Source organism: Semicossyphus pulcher, unplaced genomic scaffold, assembly GCF_022749685.1.
Source record: "Semicossyphus pulcher isolate SPU_LCO1_2020_fin unplaced genomic scaffold, fSemPul1.0.p SCAF_11, whole genome shotgun sequence".
Lineage (NCBI taxonomy): Eukaryota > Metazoa > Chordata > Actinopteri > Labriformes > Labridae > Semicossyphus > Semicossyphus pulcher.
The window spans coordinates 1,247,907-1,271,846 of NW_027211615.1; the positions used below are offsets into that span (position 1 = coordinate 1,247,907).

Consider the following 23,940-nt stretch of genomic DNA (forward strand, 5'->3'; position numbering starts at 1 on the left):
TTCTGAAGCCAGATGAGTGTACCGGAAGTAATGTTTTTGTTTCCGGGTCTCGAAGGCTCTCTCCGGCAGAGCACAGTTAGCATGTATGGATGTGCTAGCGTCCTACAGGAGCATAGTGATCGTAGAGACGTCAGCGATTAGTTTTCTTTTCCTTCTGTGACTCTTGGATGTGTGGAAAATGTCCGGGTTTCAGGATCTTAAAGATTTATTCAGACGGCGGCTGCTCGCTGCGGTTATCAGAGACGAGGCAGGACAAACATCAACATGCGGATACGAAGAGGAGCTCCACCGCCAAAGAAAACTGCTGGATGTGATTTTAACACCTGAAATAAAGCTGCGGAGAGCAGGTTGGTTTTCTTTCACTGCTGGAAACGTGTTTCCTGCTAATGTTTCAGGTAGCCGAGCTTTAAGCTAACGTTCATAGAAACAGAGCGTGTTAGCCGCAGCTAGCTCCTGCTAAGAAAATACTTTGTTTACATGACTTAAAGACTCTTCAGTGGCTGTGGTGTCGTGATTATTACATGTTTAAAGTATTTTATAAAGACACCAAGTTCTCACAGGACAGTCATATGATGATCTTATAGACCATGATGCATTGCTGTAGAATAAACTAGCCAACATTATGGTAATTTACGGAGCTCCTGACGTTCCAAAGGGTGAAACATTTTATCTTGAGCGCACAAGATAATAACTTATTCCCGTAACTTTTGGGACTTTAGGGGCTCCGAAGTTATTGCCTAAAATGAGCAAAACCTTTTACAGAACTTTCTGGTTGGTAGTAAATACACAAACAGCATAGAGCCCAAAATCTTAAATAATCCTACACACTCAAAGCATGACTTTATTAAAGGAGAAACACAAATCTGACATTCGTAAATTTCCCCTCTGGGGATCAATAAAGGATTTTATAAAGGATTATCTTAATCTAATAATCTCTTTACTACTTCATCCATTCTCACAGAAAAAACTAGAAACATTTTAAGGTATGGGATGTTTTTTATTGACTGGCCAAAATATTTTTTAACCGGCCATAGAAACGTTGTTAGATACAATACAGTGGTAAAAAGAAACTAACATATCTACATTTTCTTTTGGAATATTTTCTTTTTGATTTTTTGATTTCAATATGGAAAAAAAAGCAATTTTCCTCAGCCATAACTACCTGTGGCACCAACAATTGTGCCCACAGACATTTATACACTGTCAAGCTGCAATAATAAGTTAACAATAGTAATGGATAGGAGTAGAGACGAAATGAAAAAAGCGCCTGAGAGGTAAGAGATAACAGATTTGGAAGATCAAGTTTGTATTGTTACATTTATTTTTTTAAATACATATTTATTTATTTATAAGTAAATCATGAAGTGGGCTTATTGGGAACACACATTGGCCTAAAGGGTACATCCGGTTAAAAAGTGGAATTATCTAAACTTCAAATGAGAGATTAATGTTTCATTTCATCTATAATTTTCTTACTTAAATTGTGGCAATATTAAAAATGTCTGCAAAATCTGCACAGTCATGTGGTCTGATGAGACCAAAATAGAGCTTTTTGGTATAAACTCCACTTGCCATGTTTGGAGGAAGAAGAAGGATGAGTACAACCCCAAGAACACCATCCCAACTGTGAAGCATGGAGGTGGAAACATCATTCTCTGGGGATGCTTTTCTGCAAAGGGGACAGGACGACTGCACCGTATTGAAGGGAGGATGGATGGGGCCATGTATCGTGAGATCTTGGCCAACAACCTCCTTCCCTCAATAAGAGCAGTGAAGATGGGTCGTGGCTGGGTCTTCCAGCATGACAACGACCCGAAACACACAGCCAGGGCAACTAAGGAGTGGCTCCGTAAGAAGCATCTCAAGGTCCTGGAGTGGCCTAGCCAGTCTCCAGACCTGAACCCAATAGAAAATCTTTGGAGGAAGCTGAAAGTCTGTGTTGCCCAGCGACAGCCCCGAAACCTGAAGGATCAGGAGAAGATCTGTATGGAGGAGTGGGCCAAAATCCCTGCTGCAGTGTGTGCAAACCTGGTCAAGAACTACAGGAAACGTCTGATCTCTGTAATTGCAAACAAAGGTTTCTTTACCAAATATGAAGTTCTGCTTTTCTGATGTATCAAATACTTATGTCATGCAATAAAATGCAAATTAATTACTTAAAAATCATACAATGTGATTTTCTGGATTTCTGTTTTACATACCGTCTCTCACAGTTGAAGTGTACCGATGAAAAAAATTACAGACCTCTACATGCTTTGTAAGTGGGAAACCTGCAAAATCGACAGTGTATCAAATACTTGTTCTCCCCACTGTATATCACAGAGTTGTTGACACCATATGAGCCAGCCCGCAGCCTTAGATCCTCAGGTGGGGGCCTTCTGGTCATTCCAAAGTCGAGGCTTAAAATCAAAGGGCCGTCAGGGCTCCTCGGCTTTGGAACAACCTGCCTGAGGAGATAAGGCTCACAAAATCAGTGACATCTTTTAAATCTCTTCTTAAAACTCACTTTTATAGACTTGCTTTTATGTGATGTCGTCTTCGTCTTCTTCCTCTTCCTCTTCTTCTTATCGGCTATTAATCGTCTTTCTAAGAAACAAAATGTTTATTCCACTCTATTCTTACTTTTCCATCTTATGTTGCTTTTAAATTCCTTTGTCATTTTATTGTTTCTATTGGGGCTGATTTAAGACATGGTCGGAATGCCAGGTTAGTGAGGCATCAGTTTGTGCCCATCTCTCGAGGCCTGAGCGGGGGTTTGGTGGGGACATGTCAGGCATGCCAGGTGCCCGGCCGTTGTAGTGGCCTGGCCGTAGGGTGGGAATCTCTTGGTACCTCACGACTTGATTCGATTCCGATTCAAAGGGCTCTGATTCGATGATAAACAGCTCGATGCATCAAAAAAAATGTAATTAGTATAAATCACTTTTTTAACATTAACTATTTGCTACTTTTAAAACAATTATTAAAAGTAGCAATTATAGTATTTGTAATGATCCTTAATTAAAATGAACCAATCAATTTATCTTTTATTAACCATAACAACCATAACAAAAGGAAGAGATATGAAATGTAAGGTTTGCCCATGTTTACCAGTGTTGCAAAGAATTAACAAAAAACAAACAAAGTGTGCCTAGCAGCATTCACAAAGAAATAAAAAAAAAAGTATCTCCTCAACCTAAATGCTCCTGTTATGGACAATGAGCATTTGCTGCATACCAAAATCTAACCATTTACATATGAAAATATATAGAATTCTGCATCAGCTCTCATATAAAAGTATTTCTTTCTGTAAAATATGCAAAACAATAACATTAAATCATGACAACACATGATGGAAGTGCAACATAGCAAAGGTGCTTAACTGTTGAACTCTTGAATGTGTAAGGGAAAAGGAGCTCATCTAGTGGCAGCATTTAATAACATAAAAGCTGGTCTCATTAACAAATACAAATTAAAAACTTCTCTTGAACCAAAATCCTCCTGTTAAGTGCAATGAGCATAGAATCCCAGAGACAAAAAAAAAAGCTTTTTGCTGTATATCAAAATCAAAACAGCTTTCATAAAATAAATAAATATATAGAGAAATAATTCATTACCAGCTGTCATAATGCGTTATGTGTAAAACAGTGAATAATAAAGTAAAATGATAGGCCACAGTTAAATCATGACAATGCATGATGGAAGTTCAACATAGCAAAGGTGCTTAACTGGTGGATGCTGGAATGTGCAAGTTCTTTTGTAAGAACAGGAGCTGGTCTACATGCTCTGGTATTAGTGTGCTCAGCTGCGCAGTACTGATATCACCTGCAGTAGAAAAGACTCTCTCTGCAGAGACAGTGGTAACTGAAATGCACAAGTATCTCTTGGCCAACTTGGAAATCAGAGGAAATGTCACCTCATTCTTGCCCCACCAACTGATAGGGTCTTCAGAGACAGAGAGAGAGAGAGAGAGAGAGAGAGACAGAGAGTGGTGAAACACTACAGTATTTGGCTACTTCCTCCTCAGCTCTGGCGTAGGCTGACTTTGTCTGCTGAACTCTGGCATGTGTGAAGGTCTGCCCCAGCAGATTCTCTTGCATAGCAGATGAAGCCCTTCTTTGGGGAGCAGGAGGGCTTTGGTGTTGCTCTTCGGTGGTTGAGATGTTGTCTTCTCTCACTGTGTTGTGCTCTGGGGTTTCCTCCTCGTCCACTCTCACCTCTTGCTGTAGATAACCACAGCAAGAACAGGTAAACATAGCAGCCATACATTTCTAAACAACACATTTCAAAATCTTTAATGTAAATCACATTTGAACTAAATTATTAATTATATTACTCAGACAAAAATGTACTGTTTCTATTCAGTATCATAGATACTACATGTTAATTAAATGTATTAAGCCCAGAATTACATTTTACTTGTTTTTCCACACATTTTTCATACAATAAAAGGGCAGAGTTACCTCTAGTGATGCAGCCTCAGCAATCACTCCACGTCTCCACTTTCTCTTCCTCAGACAGGAAAGGCAGTCCTTTGAATCGTGGGTCAAGAGCAGAGGCTGTGTGGAGGGTCATTCTCTCTTACTAACTGGTGTACCTCTTGCTGAGGTCCCCGTTGATGGCCTGTTTTATCTCCCGGACCAATGATGCTGTCCTTTGTGTCCTGGATGAGTTGAGCATGCAGTGGAGCAATCAAACACACTCTGGGGGTTCTGTCCTCTGACATGAGCAGTGGCATCTTTCAGGGTTTTTAGGGCCTTAACAACATCCTCTGCATTGGAGACATCTCCTTCACTGAGAGTGCAGAGGTCAGTGTCACTTCTCATCACCTGAGGAGACAACAGAGTGGCACAGATCGCAGGCTGCTGCTCCAAAAACCTGTCAACCATCTCGCAGGCACTGTTCCACCTGCAGCTGATGTCTGTTTTTAGTTTATGACATTGCAGACCCAGTAGCTTCTGCTTTTCCATCAAGCTGGTGTTTTACATTGGTGCTGCAGTGGAAAAACGTGGTAATACGTCTGACCCTCCCCAGTAGCCTTGATACAGTGGTCAACTTGAGAGCTCTCTGAGAAGCCAGATTTAGCATGAAGGTGTCCGCCCAGTTGAGCAGCAACGACCATGTTGGAGGCGTTATCAGTGACTAAAACCACATCTTCGGTAGTAAGATGTCATTCTTCAGCTATTTTCTGCAAAAGCTCAGCCACATTTGCACCTGTGTGGCTCCCACACATAACTCTCGTTTGGAGCACATGAGACGCTAACTGCCAGTCATCTGTGATAATGTGAGCAGTTACAGTGAGTCCAAGTGCAAGTTACAGCAATCCTACCCACTCTCTTCAGTAACTCTAAGACGTTAGCTTTAGCTTTGTTGTAGAGTGTTGGTATAGCTGTCTCAGTAAAAAACGTCGAGATGGGATGCTATACCTCCGCTCCAGTGTGTGGACCATAGCACGAAAACCTTGTTCTCAACGACTGAATAGAGGCGCAAATCCTTTGCAATGAAAACCATGAAAGACTTGGTGATGCGCTTTGCCTTCTCAGAGTTGGCAACTACAACCGGTCAGTTTCTCCTCCAACTCCGGGTAGAAACGTGAAATATGGTTTCTCATGTTTGTTGTGTTCCCGAAATATTTCAGTTGAGTCCAACACACCTTGCACACAGTGTGGCTCTTGTCCAGGTCCCTTTTTCCAAAATGCCTCCATACGCTAACTTTTAAGATCGTTGCTGCAGACCACCTGCTGCTGTGGACCTGCTCGACTGCAACAACTACTAACATCAGCCTTCCCCATAGTATCATTATTGTTGCTGCTAATGCTAATAGTAGACCTGTTGACTTCAACTGTTACAATTACGATTACCTCAGCCTTTATCATTACTCTGCTTCTCTCGCTAATTTATTTATTTATTTATTTATTTAGCCAATCTTCACCCTAGTCTACCACTATTATTGGCATTGTAACCATAAGTATGTGTCTGTTGTTGTTCATGTAACAAGGACATATGTTGTTGTTGTAACAAAAACACATGTTGTTGTTGCTCTCTTTGCCTGTCTCTATCCTGCATCTCCTTCTATCCCATTTTTGGCCCATCCAGTCGAGGCAGATGGCTGTTCAACATGAGTCTGGTTCTGCTCGAGGTTTCTGCCTGTTAAAAGGAAGTTTTTCTGCCAATGTGCCGAATTGCTAAGTGCTACTCATGGTGGATTCATGTTGGGCCTCTCTTTAAATAACTTAACAAAGAGTCGGTCTAGACCTGCTCTTTCTGTAAAGTGTCTCGAGATAACCCTGGTTATGATTTGGCGCTATACAAATAAATTTGATTGATTGATTGATGGTATGGAGGGGGTGCCGGTCGGATTGTATACTTCTTCGGTCGGTCATGCTCAGCCATGCTTACACGCAGGCTAGCTCAGAAGTAAACATGACGCACATGGTCTACGTCTGGGAATGTAATGCGGATGCACACGTAAGGTCCGTCATATTGCCTGCAGCTCAGAACGTTCAAGTTGTAACAGGCGATCATAATGTTAAAAAAAATTCCGGTTATTGACTTTTCTGCAGTGGCCGTGGCTTCATCTGCGGGCCAGATAACCCTGAACTTCTGAACTCCCCTGTGCCACTTAGAGGAGTTAACACACTTTTCTGTATTTGGAGCTCGATACCGACGGCGTCATCATAAAGTACTGCGAGCTGCACGCCTAACAGAAGCTACAGTTAGCAGTGGTTACTTTAGCAAAGCTATCTGGTGATCAGGCCGTTTCTTTTGCATGTGTTTTCTTGGTTTGCATTGTTTCTGTGCAGCACGTTTGATGTTAATGCTTTTGTTTTGGCCTTTTTTCATTTTTAGCGTGTTTCCGTCTCTGCATTTGTTTTGGGCTTTTGCATATTTTTGGATTAACATCATGTCTGAATTTGCAGTCAATCTCTTGGCCTTTGCAGCACGATTGCCCTTGTTGGCCACTGTACACAAGGGCATATGAACCGAAGAATGACTTGTCTGACAAAGGCAAAACACTCTGCCACATAAGGGACTGGTTAGCTCCCGTATCACGCAAAATTGTTATTGACACCTGATCTTTCTCACTTTCCATCAGAGAGACAGAACCTTTTGAAATGAAGGGTTTGTAAACACTCACCCAGCTCATCTGTTTCAGGTTTGTCTGGGCTGGCAGAAGACTGAGGTGTGAGTTGAACAAAACCTACACTTTGGGGCTCTCTGGATTATGCTGTGACTATGGACCTGTGATTATGCTATTTCCGCTGGACAATCAGCGATAAGATGTCCTGTCTCGTGGCAGTACAAGCATTCACGCCTGTCAGAAGGAACTGTATTGGGACACTGTGGGTTTCTGGGCAGATTTTTTTTACTTTTTCCGACATTAAGAACAGGAATATGTTCAAGACGCACAGGGGAAAAAGCAGCATGGTGCGTCAACACAAACTCATCAACGAGCATAGCAGCTTTGGCTAATGACTCAACTTTCTGCTCATTTAAATAAACCACGATCCTTTCGGGGAGACATGCTTTAAACTTCTCCAACAGGACAAGCTCACAGAGCTGAGTGAAATCTCTCACTTTGCTCGCTGTACACCATTTATCTAGGAAAACTGTTTTCTCCCGTGCAAACTCTACATATGTTTAGCTGGCAGAAATTTCACATGTGGGAAATTTCTGGCAGTATTCCTCGGGAACCAATTCATAAGCACGCAAAACCGTGGCTTTAACTACAACTTCCAACAATGGAAAAGCTTGCACAGACCTCTTGGGCTTTTCCTACCAATGCTTTTGTTTAAACCTCTCTTTACTGCTGCAGCTCACTCTCTTCTTCAAACAAGAAGGTGAATTATTTTGTAAAACCAAGATGGTGCAATGTTAAATATCACAACATAACAGGCAATTATACTGTCCTCGATTAAATGAGCTACACAAAGAACGGGCATGTTTGGCATCCTTTTAAACAAAAAAAGCAAAAAACTGCTTTCACATATCGCTTGTTTGAAAAGGCTGTGTCCTGGTGGTCTCCGGCCCACCTTACTCAGCTGGCCCAGCCTCGGTCAGGCCGCCTGACTTTTCTCTGCTTCCAGGCCTGGTGTAGACACGGCCCTTGCTTCGCCTTGGGGGTCCCGATCGACTTCAGATTCTTCTTTCACAGCCGAGTAGGGAGAACAAGACAACAACAACAACAATTCTGAGGAAGTAGGTGCCAAGGAATTGGTTAACCGCACGGTTGGTTGGTGAGTGCGGAGTTGCCATATATGCTTTTGCAGAGCTCATAAAATGGCCAATACACACAGCCCTTCCCACTTCAGTTCCTCTGGTAGTTGATGGCAAGATACTTTTTCTTCAGTGCCTTCAGTTTGTTTATCATTTGCCGCGGGGTGCGCTTAATGCCTCTTTCCATTAGCATATGCGATATACATTTATGTAACGTAGTGTCTCTAACTGTGCCAGAAACCAGTCACTTTATTTCTTCTTCCCCTTGGATCAGAAGTGTATCTTGCACGAAACAAATGACAAATTCGGCGTTGTATGTTGTTCTGCTGTATTTGCGCGACCGGAACTTCAATGCGTGTCATAGCATTGCACCGAAAAGGGGATGGAGATTAGTGTGTCGACATGGGTTGTGTGTTCCCATTATTGCCCATTGGCGCAAAGGCGAAAATTACCCAGGTGTACTGCGGAGTCATTTGACCCAGGTCTGAATGCTAATTGTAACCTTTCCCATTAAGCAAAAAAGCCGGGTGTTGGCGGGTTTTTCTGACCACTGGGAAACCGGCTTCTGAAATAACGACTGTTTCTCAAAGAAGGACCACAATCTCTCCCTTGCAAGTATATGACCCTTCCAGCATTCTCCCTTGACAATTGAGGTTGTTTATAAGTGACAGTGAGGCTGCATACACTTCAGGCCCGGTTGGGTAGCGCCCCCCGGTAATCTCCTGACAATATGTATAGGCATAGCTGTTATATTTATCTTTCATCCTCTGCACTCCTTATCACCGCACTACTGTCTTATTGCCTTATTGTGTATTTTGGTCCTTACATAGGGAGAACTGCAGACCGGAGGCAAATTCTTCTCATGTGTAGACATGCTTAGCCAAGAAATCTGTCCCCATATATGTAAGCAGACAGGTCTTGAAGCCGCTCACTGTTTACATTTGGCTGCTACACCTGCAGCGCACACAGGGTGGAGGTTGTCTGTGCCAACAGGAAGGAGGATACAGTGAACTTTCGTTTCCACATGTGCTGATAAAACGTTACAAATGGTAGATGACATAATTAACACAACTGCAGCACACAAGTCTATTTGTAAAAGAAACTCATCAGTCCACCTGTTCTCTCTCTACTTTTTCATGCTGGTGACAGAGTTGCTGGTAAAAGTAGGTTGGGGGTTTGTTTGTAGACAATAGAGTTAAAAGTCTCAAATTATAATATTGTTAATAAGTTCATGAAAGCACACTTCAGTGAACTGGTAGGCCTATAATTTCCTGTTACCCGTTACTGCTCACTAAGTACAAGTAATCATTGACAAATTCTATTGACTTGATTTACATTACGACGGTTTAGAATGCCTCACAAAAATATCTGCATCATTTCATTAGTATCACCAGACTTTCCAATGTGTTCATTTTCTGATCACTATTAATCACTTTTGATTAAGTAGATGATCAGACGAGAAGATATTTATTTTTATTTTGGTAACAGTTTATTTGTATACTGTTTCAGGGCGATGAGAGTGTTTTGTTCATGTGTAAAGATCAGCACTGACGATGCTCCAAAAACACTATTTTATTTGAATTTTGTTTTCTGATGAACTTTGGACATTTGCAATTTTATTTTTTTAATTTTAGATACATTTTGATCAATATATCTGATGTTCGTATTGTATATGGTTATAATTAACAAACACAAGTTTAACACTACAATTTCTCAAGAGCCAAACATTTTATTCGGGACCCATTTGATTCCCCCGGAACGCACTCAAATCCCCACTCGTGGGTTCTGGCGACACACTACATTGAGAAACCTATCAATATCTCTGACTGTACTACAGTCACCAGCTATAAAGACAAAATGTCTTTCTTTCTTCAACAATCAAGTATTTTTGATTTGCTTAAACATGGTGGTGGTTTTCCATCAAATCTGATTCACTTTTGTTTACTTTGTCCTGCAGACGTCCAGCAGCTGTTGGTGAGTAAAGAGCTTCCCCCTGAGCAGCAGGAGTGGAGCCCCAGTCTGGACCAGGAGGACACTAAGCCCCCCCACATTAAAGAGGAACAGGAGGAACTCTGGATCAGTCAGGAGGGAGAGCAGCTTCAAGGACTGGAGGAGGCTGATACCACCAAGTTCCCCTTCACTATTGTCACTGTGAAGAGTGAAGATGATGAAGAGAAACCTCAGTCCTCACAGCTTCATCAGAGACAAACTGAACAGATGGAAACAGGAGCTGATGGAGAGGACTGTGGAGGAGCAGAACCAGCCAGGAACTCAGATCCAGAGAGACATTTACAACCAGAGACTGAGGTCAAGACTGAAGACTCTTCTGAACCTGAGACTGAAGACAGTGATGATGATTGGAAGGAGACCAGAGAGCATCAGTCAGGTTTAAACTCTGTGAACTTTAAACATAAGAGTCCAAAGAATAATAAGAAATCACATAGCTGCTCTGAGTGTGGTAAAACATTCAAAGAGAAAGGGAATCTGACCGCACACATGAGAATTCACTCGGGAGAGAAACCCTTCAGCTGCACTGAGTGTGGTAAATGTTTTAACCAATATGGGCAACTGAGCTTGCACATGAGAATTCACACAGGAGAGAAACCCTTCAGCTGCTCTGAGTGTGGTAAAAGATTTAAACTAACGGGGCATCTCAGCGCGCACATGATAATTCACACTGGAGAAAAACCCTTCAGCTGCTCTGAGTGCGGTAAAAGATTTAACCAAAAAGGAAATCTCACCACACACATGATTACTCATATGGGAGTGAAACCCTTCAGCTGCTCTGAGTGTGGTAAACGTTTTACCTGGAAACAAAGTCTGACCAGACATAAGTTAGTTCACACAGGAGAGAAACCCTTCAGCTGCTCTGAGTGCCGTAAAAGTTTTAACTGTAAACAAGATCTGAGCAGACATATGTTAGTTCACACAGGAGAGAAACCCTTCAGCTGCTCTGAGTGTGGTAAAAGATTTAACCTATCTGGGCCACTGACTACACACATGAGAATTCACACAGGAGAGAAACCCTTCAGCTGCTCTGAGTGTGGTAAAACATTCAAACTAACACAGCATCTGAGCGTACACATGAGAATTCACACTGGAGGGACACCCTTCAGCTGCTCCGAGTGTGGTAAAAGATTTCACCTAAAAGGAAATCTGACCAGACATATATTAGTTCACACAGGAGAAAAGCTCTTCAGCTGCTCTGAGTGCGGTAAAAGTTTTAACTGCAAACAAAGTCTGACAAGGCACATGCTAGTTCACATGGGAGAGAAACCCTTTAGCTGCTCTGAGTGTGGCAAAGGATTTCCCCTAAAAGGATATCTGAGCAAACACATGTTAGTTCACACAGAAGAGAAACCCTTCAGCTGCTCTGAATGTGCTAAGAGATTTAAAAGAAAACGTGAACTGACACGTCACATGGCACATCACAGAGGGGAGAAACCCTTCAGCTGCAGTATTTACAACCACAGATTGAAAAACCACACATGTGTTGGTGTTCAGGCTTCAGAGCTTCATCAAAACCAAACTGGGGAGAAAAGAGAGGCAGAAACAGGAGCTGATGGAGAGGACTGTGGAGGAGCAGAACCAGTCAGGAACTCAGATCCAGAGAGACATTTACAACCTGAGACTGAGGTCAAGACTGAAGACTCTTCTGAACCTGAGACTGAAGACAGGGAGGATTGTTGGAAGGGGACCAGAGAACATCAGTCAGGTTCAAACTCTGAGAAATGTGTGAAAAAGATTCTGTCAGTGATATGAGATGCAACACTGGTGAGAAACCACTCAGCTGCAGCCCACAAGTCTATTTGTAGTCGCTGAACCGAGTGTGGTAAAAGTAGGAGGAGATTTTTGTTTTGTAAAATAGAAAAAATACTTTAAAGTCCCAAATAATATTAAGCATAATTGTTCATGTTTATATGTACATGAAAACATATTTATGTGTTCCCTTACATTAACAATATAGCAAACAGAGCTAGAATCGTGTTTTGAGTAGAGTACCTTTTTATTTTGTAATACTACTATATAATACTGATACTATAAACCTAAAAGACCCAGACATGGAAAAAAAAAATATTGCGTTTTACCATGAAACCACAAGAATATAAAAAAATACAGTGATACAGATTTGAAGTCTTACCACCCAGTACTATTGTAATATTTGACATGAATATAGTACAGTATGAAAATACAGAACACTTTTACACAGAGTAATATATATACATACACATACATATAGATCTATATACTTCGTACTGTACTGCATACTGTATACTTCCCTTAATAACTTGCTGTTATAATGTGATTGGATGAATGACTGCTTCTTGCAGGGTGGGTGAAGCAGTCTGCTGTTGAACGAGCAGCTGATGGATGTCAGTTTTGATAACATTTTCCTTCTCACCCACCTCCTGTTTGGAGTCCAGACAGAACAGTGTCACAAAATGTCCTGAACAGAGGTCTGCTCAATCCAAAGGACTTCAGTCCCCACAGCAGGCACATATGAATTTAACCCTTCTTGTACAAGAACACTGTGTTGTTTCCACCATCTCTATGTCCAATCCCTGGATGTTTATTGGTGCATTCTTGGGTGTGTTCCTGCAGAAGTCAATCACCATGACCTTTCTGTTGTTGGCATTGAGATGAAAATGGTTAAGCTCACACAAGTCGACAAAGTAAGGGATGGCCTCCCTGTACTCCTGTTCGTTTTCATCAGATACACATCTGATGGCTGTATCTTCAGAGGATTTCTGGAGCTGACAGCTCCAACAGTTGTAATTGAGGTTAGATGACACAGGGTGAAGAGAAAGGGGGAGAGCACTGTCCCCTGTGGGGCCTCTGTGCTGCAGACCACCACGTCACACAGTCATTAAGCCTCACATACTGTATTCTGTTGATGAAGTAGTTGATTGTCCATGCATCCAGTTGACACTCTACTCCTGCTCTTTCTAGCATCACCCTGACCAGTGAAGGCTGGATTGTGTTGAAGGCACTTAAGTCAAAAAACATGATACTCACAGTGCTGCCGGTTTTCGCCAGATGTGTCAGTGATCTGAGAAGCAGGTAGACGACTGCGTCATCAACCCCAATGTCCAGTTGGTAAACATACTTCAGAGGATCCAAATTTGAGCGCATCAGGGGTGGAAGTTGTTCAGGATGATCCTCGAAATGGTCTTCATCATGTGAAAGTGAGGGCCACAGGTCAGAAGAGGTTGGGCTCCCTGGGGTGTGTAGTCTTGAGGACTGGAACCACACAGGAAGTTTTCCACAGTGATGGGATCCTCTCCAGACTCCGGCTCAGGATAAAGATGTACAGGAGCACTGAACAGAGCTAGTCTACACAGTCCTGCATGAGCCTCGAGCCGTAAGCACCTGCAACCATTTTGCCTTTACCTGTCTCAGCTTACTTTTCAGCTGGTCAGCTGTGATGGAGAGCCCGGGGGCGGAGGAGGAGAAGGGAGTTGAGCAGGGTGGCAGTGGGCATATACTGTATGGAGTGTCTGGGATGCTGACTGGTCTGTGTTCTGGAGGGTAGGGGAGGGAGTTGGACCAGAATCAAATCTGTTAATTAACAGATTCAGTCAAATTTATCCTCTCCCATATTCCTGCTTCAGGGCCCCTTCCTTGACCTTTGTTGTTGTGGGAAAAAATGTTTAGGCCTTGCCAAACCTCCCTTGTGTTGGTTTGATGCAATTGGTTCTCCATCTTAGTTCTGTAGTTGGCCTTGCCTTCCCTTTTTTTTCTTTGTCAGTTCCTTCTGCACCCTCCTCAGCTCCTCTCTGTCCCCAGATCTGAAAACCCTCTTCTTTTTCTATCAGCAGGGCCATTATTTCAGGAGCAACACAGATTTTGTTGTTGTAGAAACACAGTACTTTCCTGGTGGGCACAGTGTTGTCTACACAGAACTAGTTTGTTACACAGTCAGTCACACTGTTAATATCCTCCTCGTGTGGCCCACACAGCACTTCCCAGTGAGTGGTGTCAGAGCAGTCCTGCAGCGCCTCAGTTTCTCCTTAGACCACTTCTTCACATACCTTGTGGTGAGGGGTTGTTCCCTCACCAGAGGTATGTAATTGGGCTGCAGTCTGACCAGGTTGTGATCTGAGCGGCCCAGTGGGTGAAGGGGTGAAGAGCTGTATGCATCCTTGGGGTTTGCACACAGATTTGCATAAAGTTTTGTCGTCTCTTGTGTGGCAGTCAACATACTGGGTGAATGTAGGGACAGTGGCAGACAGGAATGCATGATTAAAGTCTCCTGATATGAGGACGAGGGCCTGAGGGTGCGATGTTTGCAGCTGAGACACTGATACCGAGTGTTGAGTATCAGCCAATACGGGGTTTAAAAAAACAGACAATATACTCACATTAAGTAACATTACACTGTCCGGTTGCATCACACTGATGATTGATATCAAAGTAATCATCCTTACACCAGTAGATTTTTTTGGGCTTGGGGGTAATAAATGATGGTACTCCCTAATACAATGTTGGTTGGTTTTGTATTAATGAATAAATGTTTATGTTTGTAACTACACATTATGTCATTACTTTGTTCTAATCCAGTTAACATGAAACAATAAAAAAGAAGTGAATGCTACTTCGACAATGTGTCTAGCTTGTGTTGAGTTATTGTGTTACTCTGTACTTTTGTGATACAATAACAAAAATGGAAAACACAAATATATTCAGGTGTTTTGAAGATTAAAGTCTTTAGACTGCAGGATGCAGTCTTGACCTAATCTGACTGTGGTAGGTCTGCAGCAGATTCCCCCGAACCCCTGCCCCTTAAGAGTCTTTAGACACTCAATTTAAAACAACTGTCATGGCCTCCTCTCCTTCCTCGCCTGCAGTTGCAAGCTGTCAGCAGCCAAGTATCACAATGGGCCTTCCAATAAATATCCACTCCTGACTCTTGTCACATCGCTACATCGTAGACTCATGCGGTTAGTCACCTTCAAGCCTTTTTTTTTACCCAACACCTGTTTCCCGTTCCAGCAGCTGCTCCAGCCTGACTCCTGCATTCTTCTCCAGACATCCTCCTTCCCCTGTCTTCTGCTCCTTCCCCTGGCTCTTTCTGCACTGGACCCCTACAGCTCAGACTCAACTTTGCCTAATAAAGAAACAGCCTTGTCCTATTCCCTGGATGGGAGGCTCAGCTTGCTTGATGGTCCTATTGTGTGTGTGTGTGTGTGTGTGTGTGTGTGTGTGTGTGTGTGTGTGTGTGTGTGTGTGTGTGTGTCTGTGTGTGTGTGTGTGTGTCTGTGTGTGTGTGTGTGTGTGTGTGTGTGTGTGTGTGCGCATATGTATGTGTTACCACTAAAGTTAGCAACTGGTAGCAATTTAAAGCTAGCCAATTTTAGCCTATACTTACAAATAGGGATGCACTGATACCACTTTTTTTCAGACCAAGTACAAGTACTTACATTTGGGTACTTGCCTATACCAAGTACCGATATGAGTACTTAATAATATCATTACAGTTCTCATAAGGACTTTAAAAGCATGTTTCATTTTCATCATGCTTCTTACTTTCTGACTGTAACAAAGTAAATCGACAGAATGATGCAACTGTTGCTGACATTTTAACACAAAACTTTGTTTTACTACACAAACAAACAAGACACTGCCACACATTTTACTTTTGTGTAACCTGTAACACATTCAGTGGATTTCTGTATAACACAACATACCACATATAGTGTAAAAAAGGTCACGTGACGAACACTCCCATTTCTGAGTGCACCTGAACGCAACACTACACAGCGCATCCCCCCGAAACACTGCAGTGAGGGAGACCAAGCGGCAACCTCCAGTGTTGAAAAATGAAGCCAATGCGGAAGTGCAAAAAACTGCAGTTCCTCGAGTGGCCACTTGAGGCTGGCTCCAGAAAACAAGAAATAACATTACAGCAGGTGGGAAAATGCCAATTTTTACAGCAGAAATAAACATGTTTACAGCCTGGTACAGAAAACGGTTTTGTTATAAATAGCTTATTTTATTGTTCATGATAACTGTACGGGGGGTGAATTTTTTTATAACACACTCGTTTTATTCATATTAAGCCTTAAATCATAGGGGCCGGATCACTTGATTGCTGTCTGCTAGACGTCAACACAGACACACAGACACTGAGCTTAACTCCACCTGTTTGTGTTGTTGGATCCTTTTGAGGATTTTTTCGTTCAAAGTTTGGACAAATAATCTCTCTGTGGGATTTATGGAACTTTATGGCTGTGCAAGAAGTCTGAGCTCCAGCTCCAGACTACGTCCATTATTTATACAGTCTATGAGGGAGACATAGCCAGACTTTTTTACTGTACTTACTACGGAGACATCAGTAATCACCACGGACTCTTTTTATCGTGTGTGCATCCATGAATATGTAAGTTAGTTTGCCTTATTGTTTATGTTACACTCTGTTAGCTTCAGTTTGGCTGTATGTGGACATGTTAGTTTTGTCTGTGAGGACTAAGCCTTTATCTGAAAAGTGCTCCTTCTCCGCCTACCTGCTTAACTCACGGGAGGCTAACGTCAAGCCGTAAAGTGGTATTCGGCTGCTACTCGTTGTAGTTTTAGGAGTACTGAGTACCAGTACTTGAGCTCCGATACCACCCGATACTGGTATCGGTATCGGTGCTTCCCTACTTACAAACATAATTAAAGATGAAATGTGATTCAATTATATATATTTTTTACCTAACTAGGTAGGAATGTGAAGAAAATAGCAACATATAATGATGAAAATAAAAATGTTGATACTTACTTTTACCTCTGGATTATAGGAGTGTGATGAGTAACAACTACTTTCTTGAGGGGACAGTAACCACGACAATAGCCCACCCCATTTGTTTAAATCTTGGTGTATTATATACCATTTTAAAGTTAATATTATGATCTACCAGAGCAAGTGATCAAATATAGTTTACAAAGTAGAATGTACCGAAGAAGGTGTCTTTGATGGTTTTTGATCCTGGATTTCTGAGTTAAAATGGTGTCATAATGTCAAACTGATTCCAGAATGGGAATCCTCTTGGTCAACTTATATGAGAAAGTGTCTTCATAGATGATTCTAGGTGCTATGGTTACAAAAGTTAATTTTCTCAGATGGAGCCGGCGGCCATCTTGAATTTGGCCCTCTGTCAAAAAATCCCGGGATGTTTTTTTGAGGGAACCTGGGGCCTACACTTTTTCAGGTACATAGAAGTCAAATCAATCATCAAAGAATCTTAGCCAGATAATGGTGATAGAATTTTGATACTTTAGCTCACTATTTGTTACAGCTTTGTTAAGCTAATTAACTTTAGTTTATTACGATTGTGTTGATTTTGGTGACCCCCGTTGACAAAGCTGTACCTCTTAACTTTTTGCAGTTTTTTCCTGTACATGCTTAAGTGGTGATTTTTAACAAAAAATCGTATCCTGCTTTCTGTAACAGTCATATGTATCTCTCACTTTAAATTTTTGCCCCCGAAAATGTAAATAAAGGCAGAGTGCAGTTAATCGCTTCGTCTGACATCTACCCTGTCAGGGGTTTCAGGCATTAAAAATAACTTTATAGAAATAATACATCTTGACCTGGTGGCCTGGTTGGCTTTTGTAGGTCATATAGAGACATAAAAATTAATTTCAGTCTGTTTCACCACCAGTGAAAAACTCTTTAGCTTTAAGTTAAGGTATAATAATTTTAATGATAAAAAATAATGATTTTTCCTTGTATTTTGTCAACGACACATTCAAACTGGGCCCCTCCTCCCGGGCTCTTCGTCACCAGAAGCTCACTCTCTCTCCTGTGCGAGAACACGGCCACCCCGCCGAGCTAACACCGACAGCATCACGGTTACCTGTGCGCTAGCATGCTAATCGCCGGTTAGCTTTGCGCTAGCAATAATGCATTTGCAATCAGCAAAGGCAGCGCCACACAGTCACAGGGAATCTGAACGAGACTGATAAAGAATATAGGTTTAGCAGTGTACTTCTATGACGGGCAAAGCATACAGTGTCATATCCTGTTTTATAAGTTCAGAAAAGTTCATAGGTTAAGATGTTCCTGCCCATGCGTCTGGTTGTAGAGAAATACAGTTGCAGTACCTTTCTGCTACAGAAAGGCTTCTTCTTTTGAATACTTACCCAATCATAAGATCAAGTGAACTTTCACATAAGGTCATACTTTGACACATTGTGATATGAACATAATGCATGAGTATATTGTATTTTTGACAATTTGAGCTTTTTCCAAAGCCAACTTTCCATCTTTACTTCGATCTTTCTTCTTTGTTTCCGGGTCTCGAAGGCTCTCTCCGGCAGAGCACAGTTAGCATGTATGGATGTGCTAGCGTCCTACAGGAGCAGAGTACTCGTAGGAAAGACGTCAGCGTTTAGTTTTCTTTTCCTTCTGTGACTCTTGGATGTGTGGAAAATGTCCGGGTTTCAGGATCTTAAAGATTTATTCAGATGGCGGCTGCTCGCTGCGTTTATCAGAGACGAGGCAGGACAAACATCAACATGCGGATACGAAGAGGAGCTCCACCGCCAAAGAAAACTGCTGGATGGATTTTAACACCTGAAATAAAGCTGCGGAGAGCAGGTTGGTTTTCTTTCACTGCTGGAAATTTCTGCTAATGTTTAGGGAGCCGAGCCTTTAGCTAATGTTCATAGACGCACAGAACGTGTTAGCCACAGCTAGCTCCTGCTGAGAAAATACTTTGTTTACATGACTTAAAGACGTTTAGTGGCTGTGGTGTGATGATTATAATATGTCTGATGGCGCTACACTATGTTGTATACGAACGATAGATAGACAGACAGCACTTTTTTCTTGTATGTTCGTCACTCACCTTTACCTGAAGACAGGCTGTTTCTCTGAGCTAAGGAAAAGAGGGTTTTTATAGACACGTAGTTTCATGATGATCTGAAAGACAATGACCCATTGCTGGTAATTAGTTAAAATGAGCAAAAACTTTTACAGAACTTTGTGGTTGGTGGTAAATACACAAACAGCATAGAGCCTAAAAATAAAACAATAAACATTTTCAATAATCCTACACACTCACAGCGAGACTTTAATAGAGGAGAAACACAAATCTGACATTCCCGACTTTCCCTCTGGGGATCAATAAAGGGTTTTATAAAGAATTATCTTAATCTTATAATGTATGTACTACTTCAAATAATGTCATAATAAAAACAAGAAATATTTAAAGGTCCAGGGTTTTTCCCGCATCCAGAAATTGTTGGCCCCCCCCAAAGAGGTTTAAAGCCAGTGCCAAAGGAAAATTGCCAGCGCCAAGAATTGAGAATGAAAACCTGTGATTTCTCATAAAATAAAAGTCGTTTTATTTCTGATGGAAAGTTTAAAGTGCTGAGTTACAACTGCTACGGACTGTTCAGACCCAGAGTATTTCCATAGGGCAGAGAAGGCATCTCACACGACAATCTCCTGTTGTGTGCTTTAACTGTGAAAGGGCAACTCCGGAAATTGTCCCGACCTGACTCTATAAATATCTCTTTAAGGTACATTTACAACACGTAAAAAATGTGCGATTAATCATGAGTTCACTATGGACAACCATGCGATTAATCGTGATTAAATATTTTACTAGATTGACAGCCCTAGTAAAAATCTTAATTTGTAAAGTTTCTAGTTACTCATTTTATCAATGTAGTAAAAAGTAAATATTATCCTCTGAAATGTTGCTGAGTAGAAATAGGAAGTTGCAACAAATGTAAATTGTAGTACTTAAGTTAATGTACTTTGCCACCACTGCCCTGCCTTCTCCAAACTCCACACCCCTCTACCTTTAACTCAGTTTAATCCCCCTCTTTAAATGTTCTATGTATTTAATTTTTCTAAACCAGTTTTGTAAATTGGGGTTTCATTTACTCTTGTAAATTTACGAAAGCATGATAGACATTTTACCAAATGATCAGAAATAAAAGGAAAATGCATAGATATCTGTCAAATAAGGAAAAAGACTTACCCCCAAAGGCCCATTCGGAGCCAGAAGGTATGTGATGTTTTTTATTGACCGGCCAAAATATTGTTTAACCAGCAATAGAATCATTGTTAGATATAATGTAAATAAAAACCTGTTGTAGAAAGAAACTAATATATCTACTTTTTCTTTTGGAATATTTGATTTTGGATTTTCTTTTTTCAATATGGAAAAAAAGCAGTACAACTTATTCCCTCTAAAACAACGTCAATGATACAATGATAATCTAACAAAATGTACACATCATATACAGAAGGTGGGGGCTGGATGAACCAAGATGGCAGCACGTCTTTGTGTGTGAGCAACTCTCGTCTGTCTCTGTGTGCGATTCCACGGCTGAATTGACAGCTGTATCAGTTTTGTGATCGTCTTTGTGTGCTGGAAGTAGATTTTTACTTGAACTTTTAATTTCGACCACTGACTTTCCCTTAATGGACTCATGGTAAATTGTATGCCTTGTGTCACTGAAAATTGATGCGGGCAGCCTCTACCTGGTGGACTCAGCTGATGTGTCCAGTGTGCTGCGGGTCAGGCATTCGAGTTGCTGTCGGCTTGCCTTGAGTCTCCTGGGCTTCTCTTCTTCATGATTGGGCTGTAGTGGGTGCAGCTTTGGACGGAGAGTGCACAGACCGGTCTCCTACTCTGTGTGATATCGCTCTGAGTGTCGGATGTGCCTCTCCTCATTAGTGGATTGACAGTGGATCTTCTGCTCCGTGTGAAAACAGAGAACTGCTACTAGCTCGTCTTGAGCCACTGAGCCCGTTATTATCTTATTTTCTACTTGTCCAAGTTATCTCAGATCACCAAGTTTTCCTCTTTACATCGTGACGTCTCTCTCAACTCTAAGGCAGGCATTGAGATACGGAAAACCTGACCTGGATTTCAGTTTCGCTGACCTGAACTTGGAATCTTGTACCTCTCAGCTTGACAGCTGGAGTGAGACATGGAAAACCGGATCTGGATTTCTGATCCACTGACTTTAACTCACAATCTGCTGGCTTTCTGTCCGTGCTACCTATTGACTTAATTTATTTACTTATCTAGTAAATTAAACAATGACGTTAGTCATTGTAATGACTTTTTTTTAGCTTACTGTGGGACAAATGGGAGTGCCCCATGGGTCTGGCAACCCCTTTGCAGTGCCCTCTCAGGATGTGCTCTGCTGGGGAGGGCTCACAGCAAACCATACCAATTTAACTTTTTCCCGTAATGAATACTACAGAAGCAAGTATTCAACCTTACCTCAGTTGAGGGTTTAGGTTATATTTATATTTATTTGTATAGCGCCAAATCATACCTAAAGTTATCTTGAGACACTTTACATAAAGAGCAGGTCTAGACCGACTCTTTGTTATGTTGTTGACTTTGGACATTTCCAAATGGTTGCTGAGGAATCCCTTCTTTCCTATTGTCGTCCTGTTTTGCGAGAGAAATACTCTATTTCTACATCCTCTCCTACTGTCAAAAGCACGTGATCTTCATGCTTGGTGAATGATACAAAAACTGTAGCAGCAAGCACACATTTTTAGTTATATTATTACTGTTGCTTTCGGGGAATGTTGAGACTAATCCAGGCCCTGACCCGCCTTCACAATGCTATACACCTGCAGATTTTAAATCTAGATCTGGCCTTGGAATTATTCATTTCAATATAAGGAGTTTACTATCTAAACTGGACATGATAAAGATCTGGATTAACTCCACTAATGCTGATATTGTTGTTTTATCCGAAACTTGGCTTACACAATTTGTCCATGATAAGGATATCTGCATTAATGGGTACAATGTCTTTCGTACTGATCGTCAAAGAAAAGGCGGTGGAGTTGCTATTTATGTCAAGCAAAATTTTGGCATTAAATTAGTGTTAACTGTGTCTGTAAGTAAAGAACTGGAGTTGTTAGCTCTTGATGTAGAATTATCTAGAGGTCACCATATTATGCTGGTGGGATGCTGTAGACCCTCATCTGCTCCTAGTAATTCACTGTCCACTCTTGTGAAGCTGCTGTCACAACTGAAATACAATGAAATAATGTTGGTTGGTGATTTGAACTGGGACTTGCTCATGCCTGCATCCGATGCATTGAAAGCACAGTGGGATTCCCTATATCTCACACAATTAATTAAATTCCCTACAAGACCCAACCTCAAATGTTAAGAAAAATCGACCCTTATTGACTTAGTTTTAACAAATATACCTTTTAAATTTGTTGCATCTGATGTCTCATGTGAGTGATCATCGTGCCATAGCAGTTGAGTGCGAGATACAAAGATCCCTAAAAGTAAGCCACTTTTTGTTGAAAAACTTAATATGAAGATTTCTGATGAGCAGGCCTTCCTGCATGATCTATATCATTTTAACTGGGATAGAATTTCCCTGTTTGATGATGTTGAATTAGCCTGGAATTATTGTCATGAAAGCCTCATTGTTATTGTAAACAAACATGCCCCCTTTTGTAAATATAGAATTAAGGGGTGCGACAATCCTTGGTTTACATCTGAGCAATCAGAAATACTTGAACGAAACTCGGCATGGGCCAGAGCACGCAAGTCAGGAAAGGAGGCTGACTGGCTTCTGTTTAGACAATTGAGAAATAAATTTACCTCTCTCCCTCATAAAGCAAAAGCAGACATTTACTTATCTATGACTACAGAAAGCCTAAAAAATCCAAAGAAATTCTGGAAAACAATCAAATCATTATTTGCTAGCTGTAACTCAACTAATCTCCCACCCAGTATACTCATTTATGATCACAGGGTAACTAATAAGATTGAAATGTCAAATTGTTTTAATAATAATTGTATTTCTTCTGGTCTCTTATTCAACTCAAATAACTCTCCTAGAAAACCTCCAACTGCTGATAGGGCCACTGGCAATGCACAGGCCTTAAATTTAGCCCCTTTACCACGACTGAGGTCTTTAAAGCTCTAAAAGGACTGAATCTGAAAAAACAGCTGGTCCAGATAAATAAGAGCCCATCTTTTTAAAATTGGCAGCAGAATTTATAGCTGACCCATAATGCCACATTTTTATCATCATTCATCATTCCTCATCATTCAATAAAATCCCGAAGGACTGGAAAGCTGCCTTTGTTATTCCTCTGTTGGAAGGGTGGTCATCCAGTGATTTTAAACAATTATAGACCAATCTCGAAACTCTCTGTCTTGGCCAAGGTGCTTTAATCTTTAGTTATAAATGTCAATCGATTAAAATATTTAATCGCGATTAATCGCATTGTTGTCCATAGTTAACTTGTGATTAATTGCAAATTAATCGCATATTTTTTACCTGTTGTAAATTTTAAAGTTTTTAATCCTCTTATCAACATGGGAATGGACAAATATGCTTCCTTTATGCAAATGTGTGTTTATTATTATTGCAACATTCCAAAACAATGACAAATACTGTCCGGAATATTCTACAGAATAACCTCAAAGGTACTTCATGCTGAAAAAACATATATCAATGATTTCAGTGAGAAGCACATCACATGTAGACTTACTCAGTCTGGATTAACCTCTTTCTAGATGCTTATTTCTTACTTCCACAGTTTAATTGTTCTCTCTGCTTCACCTTAATTCACGTTTTAATTCACAAACTACTTTAATCTGATCACAACACACCTGCACCTCTGCTCTCTGCACAGCTTCTGGCCCCGCCCCCTCTTTCTGTCTGTCTCTCTGTCTGCTAGGTCACAAAAGTTAAATATTTTCTCTCGCAATTTAGTTCTCACAGAACGTGAGCCGCGTGTGCACG

At 41.2% G+C, this 23,940-nt stretch overlaps 1 protein-coding gene across 1 annotated transcript; it reads left to right on the top strand.

Annotated features, from left to right (window-relative positions):
* Positions 1 to 141: 141 nt before the first annotated feature.
* On the top strand, positions 142 to 14,772 carry LOC138611413 (gastrula zinc finger protein XlCGF57.1-like). The gene is made up of 2 exons (XM_069684507.1): positions 142 to 347; positions 10,154 to 14,772. Exons 1-2 carry the CDS (start codon positions 179 to 181, stop codon positions 11,956 to 11,958), a joined length of 1,974 nt encoding a protein of 657 aa, XP_069540608.1. The 5' UTR covers positions 142 to 178; the 3' UTR covers positions 11,959 to 14,772.
* Positions 14,773 to 23,940: the final 9,168 nt, after the last annotated feature.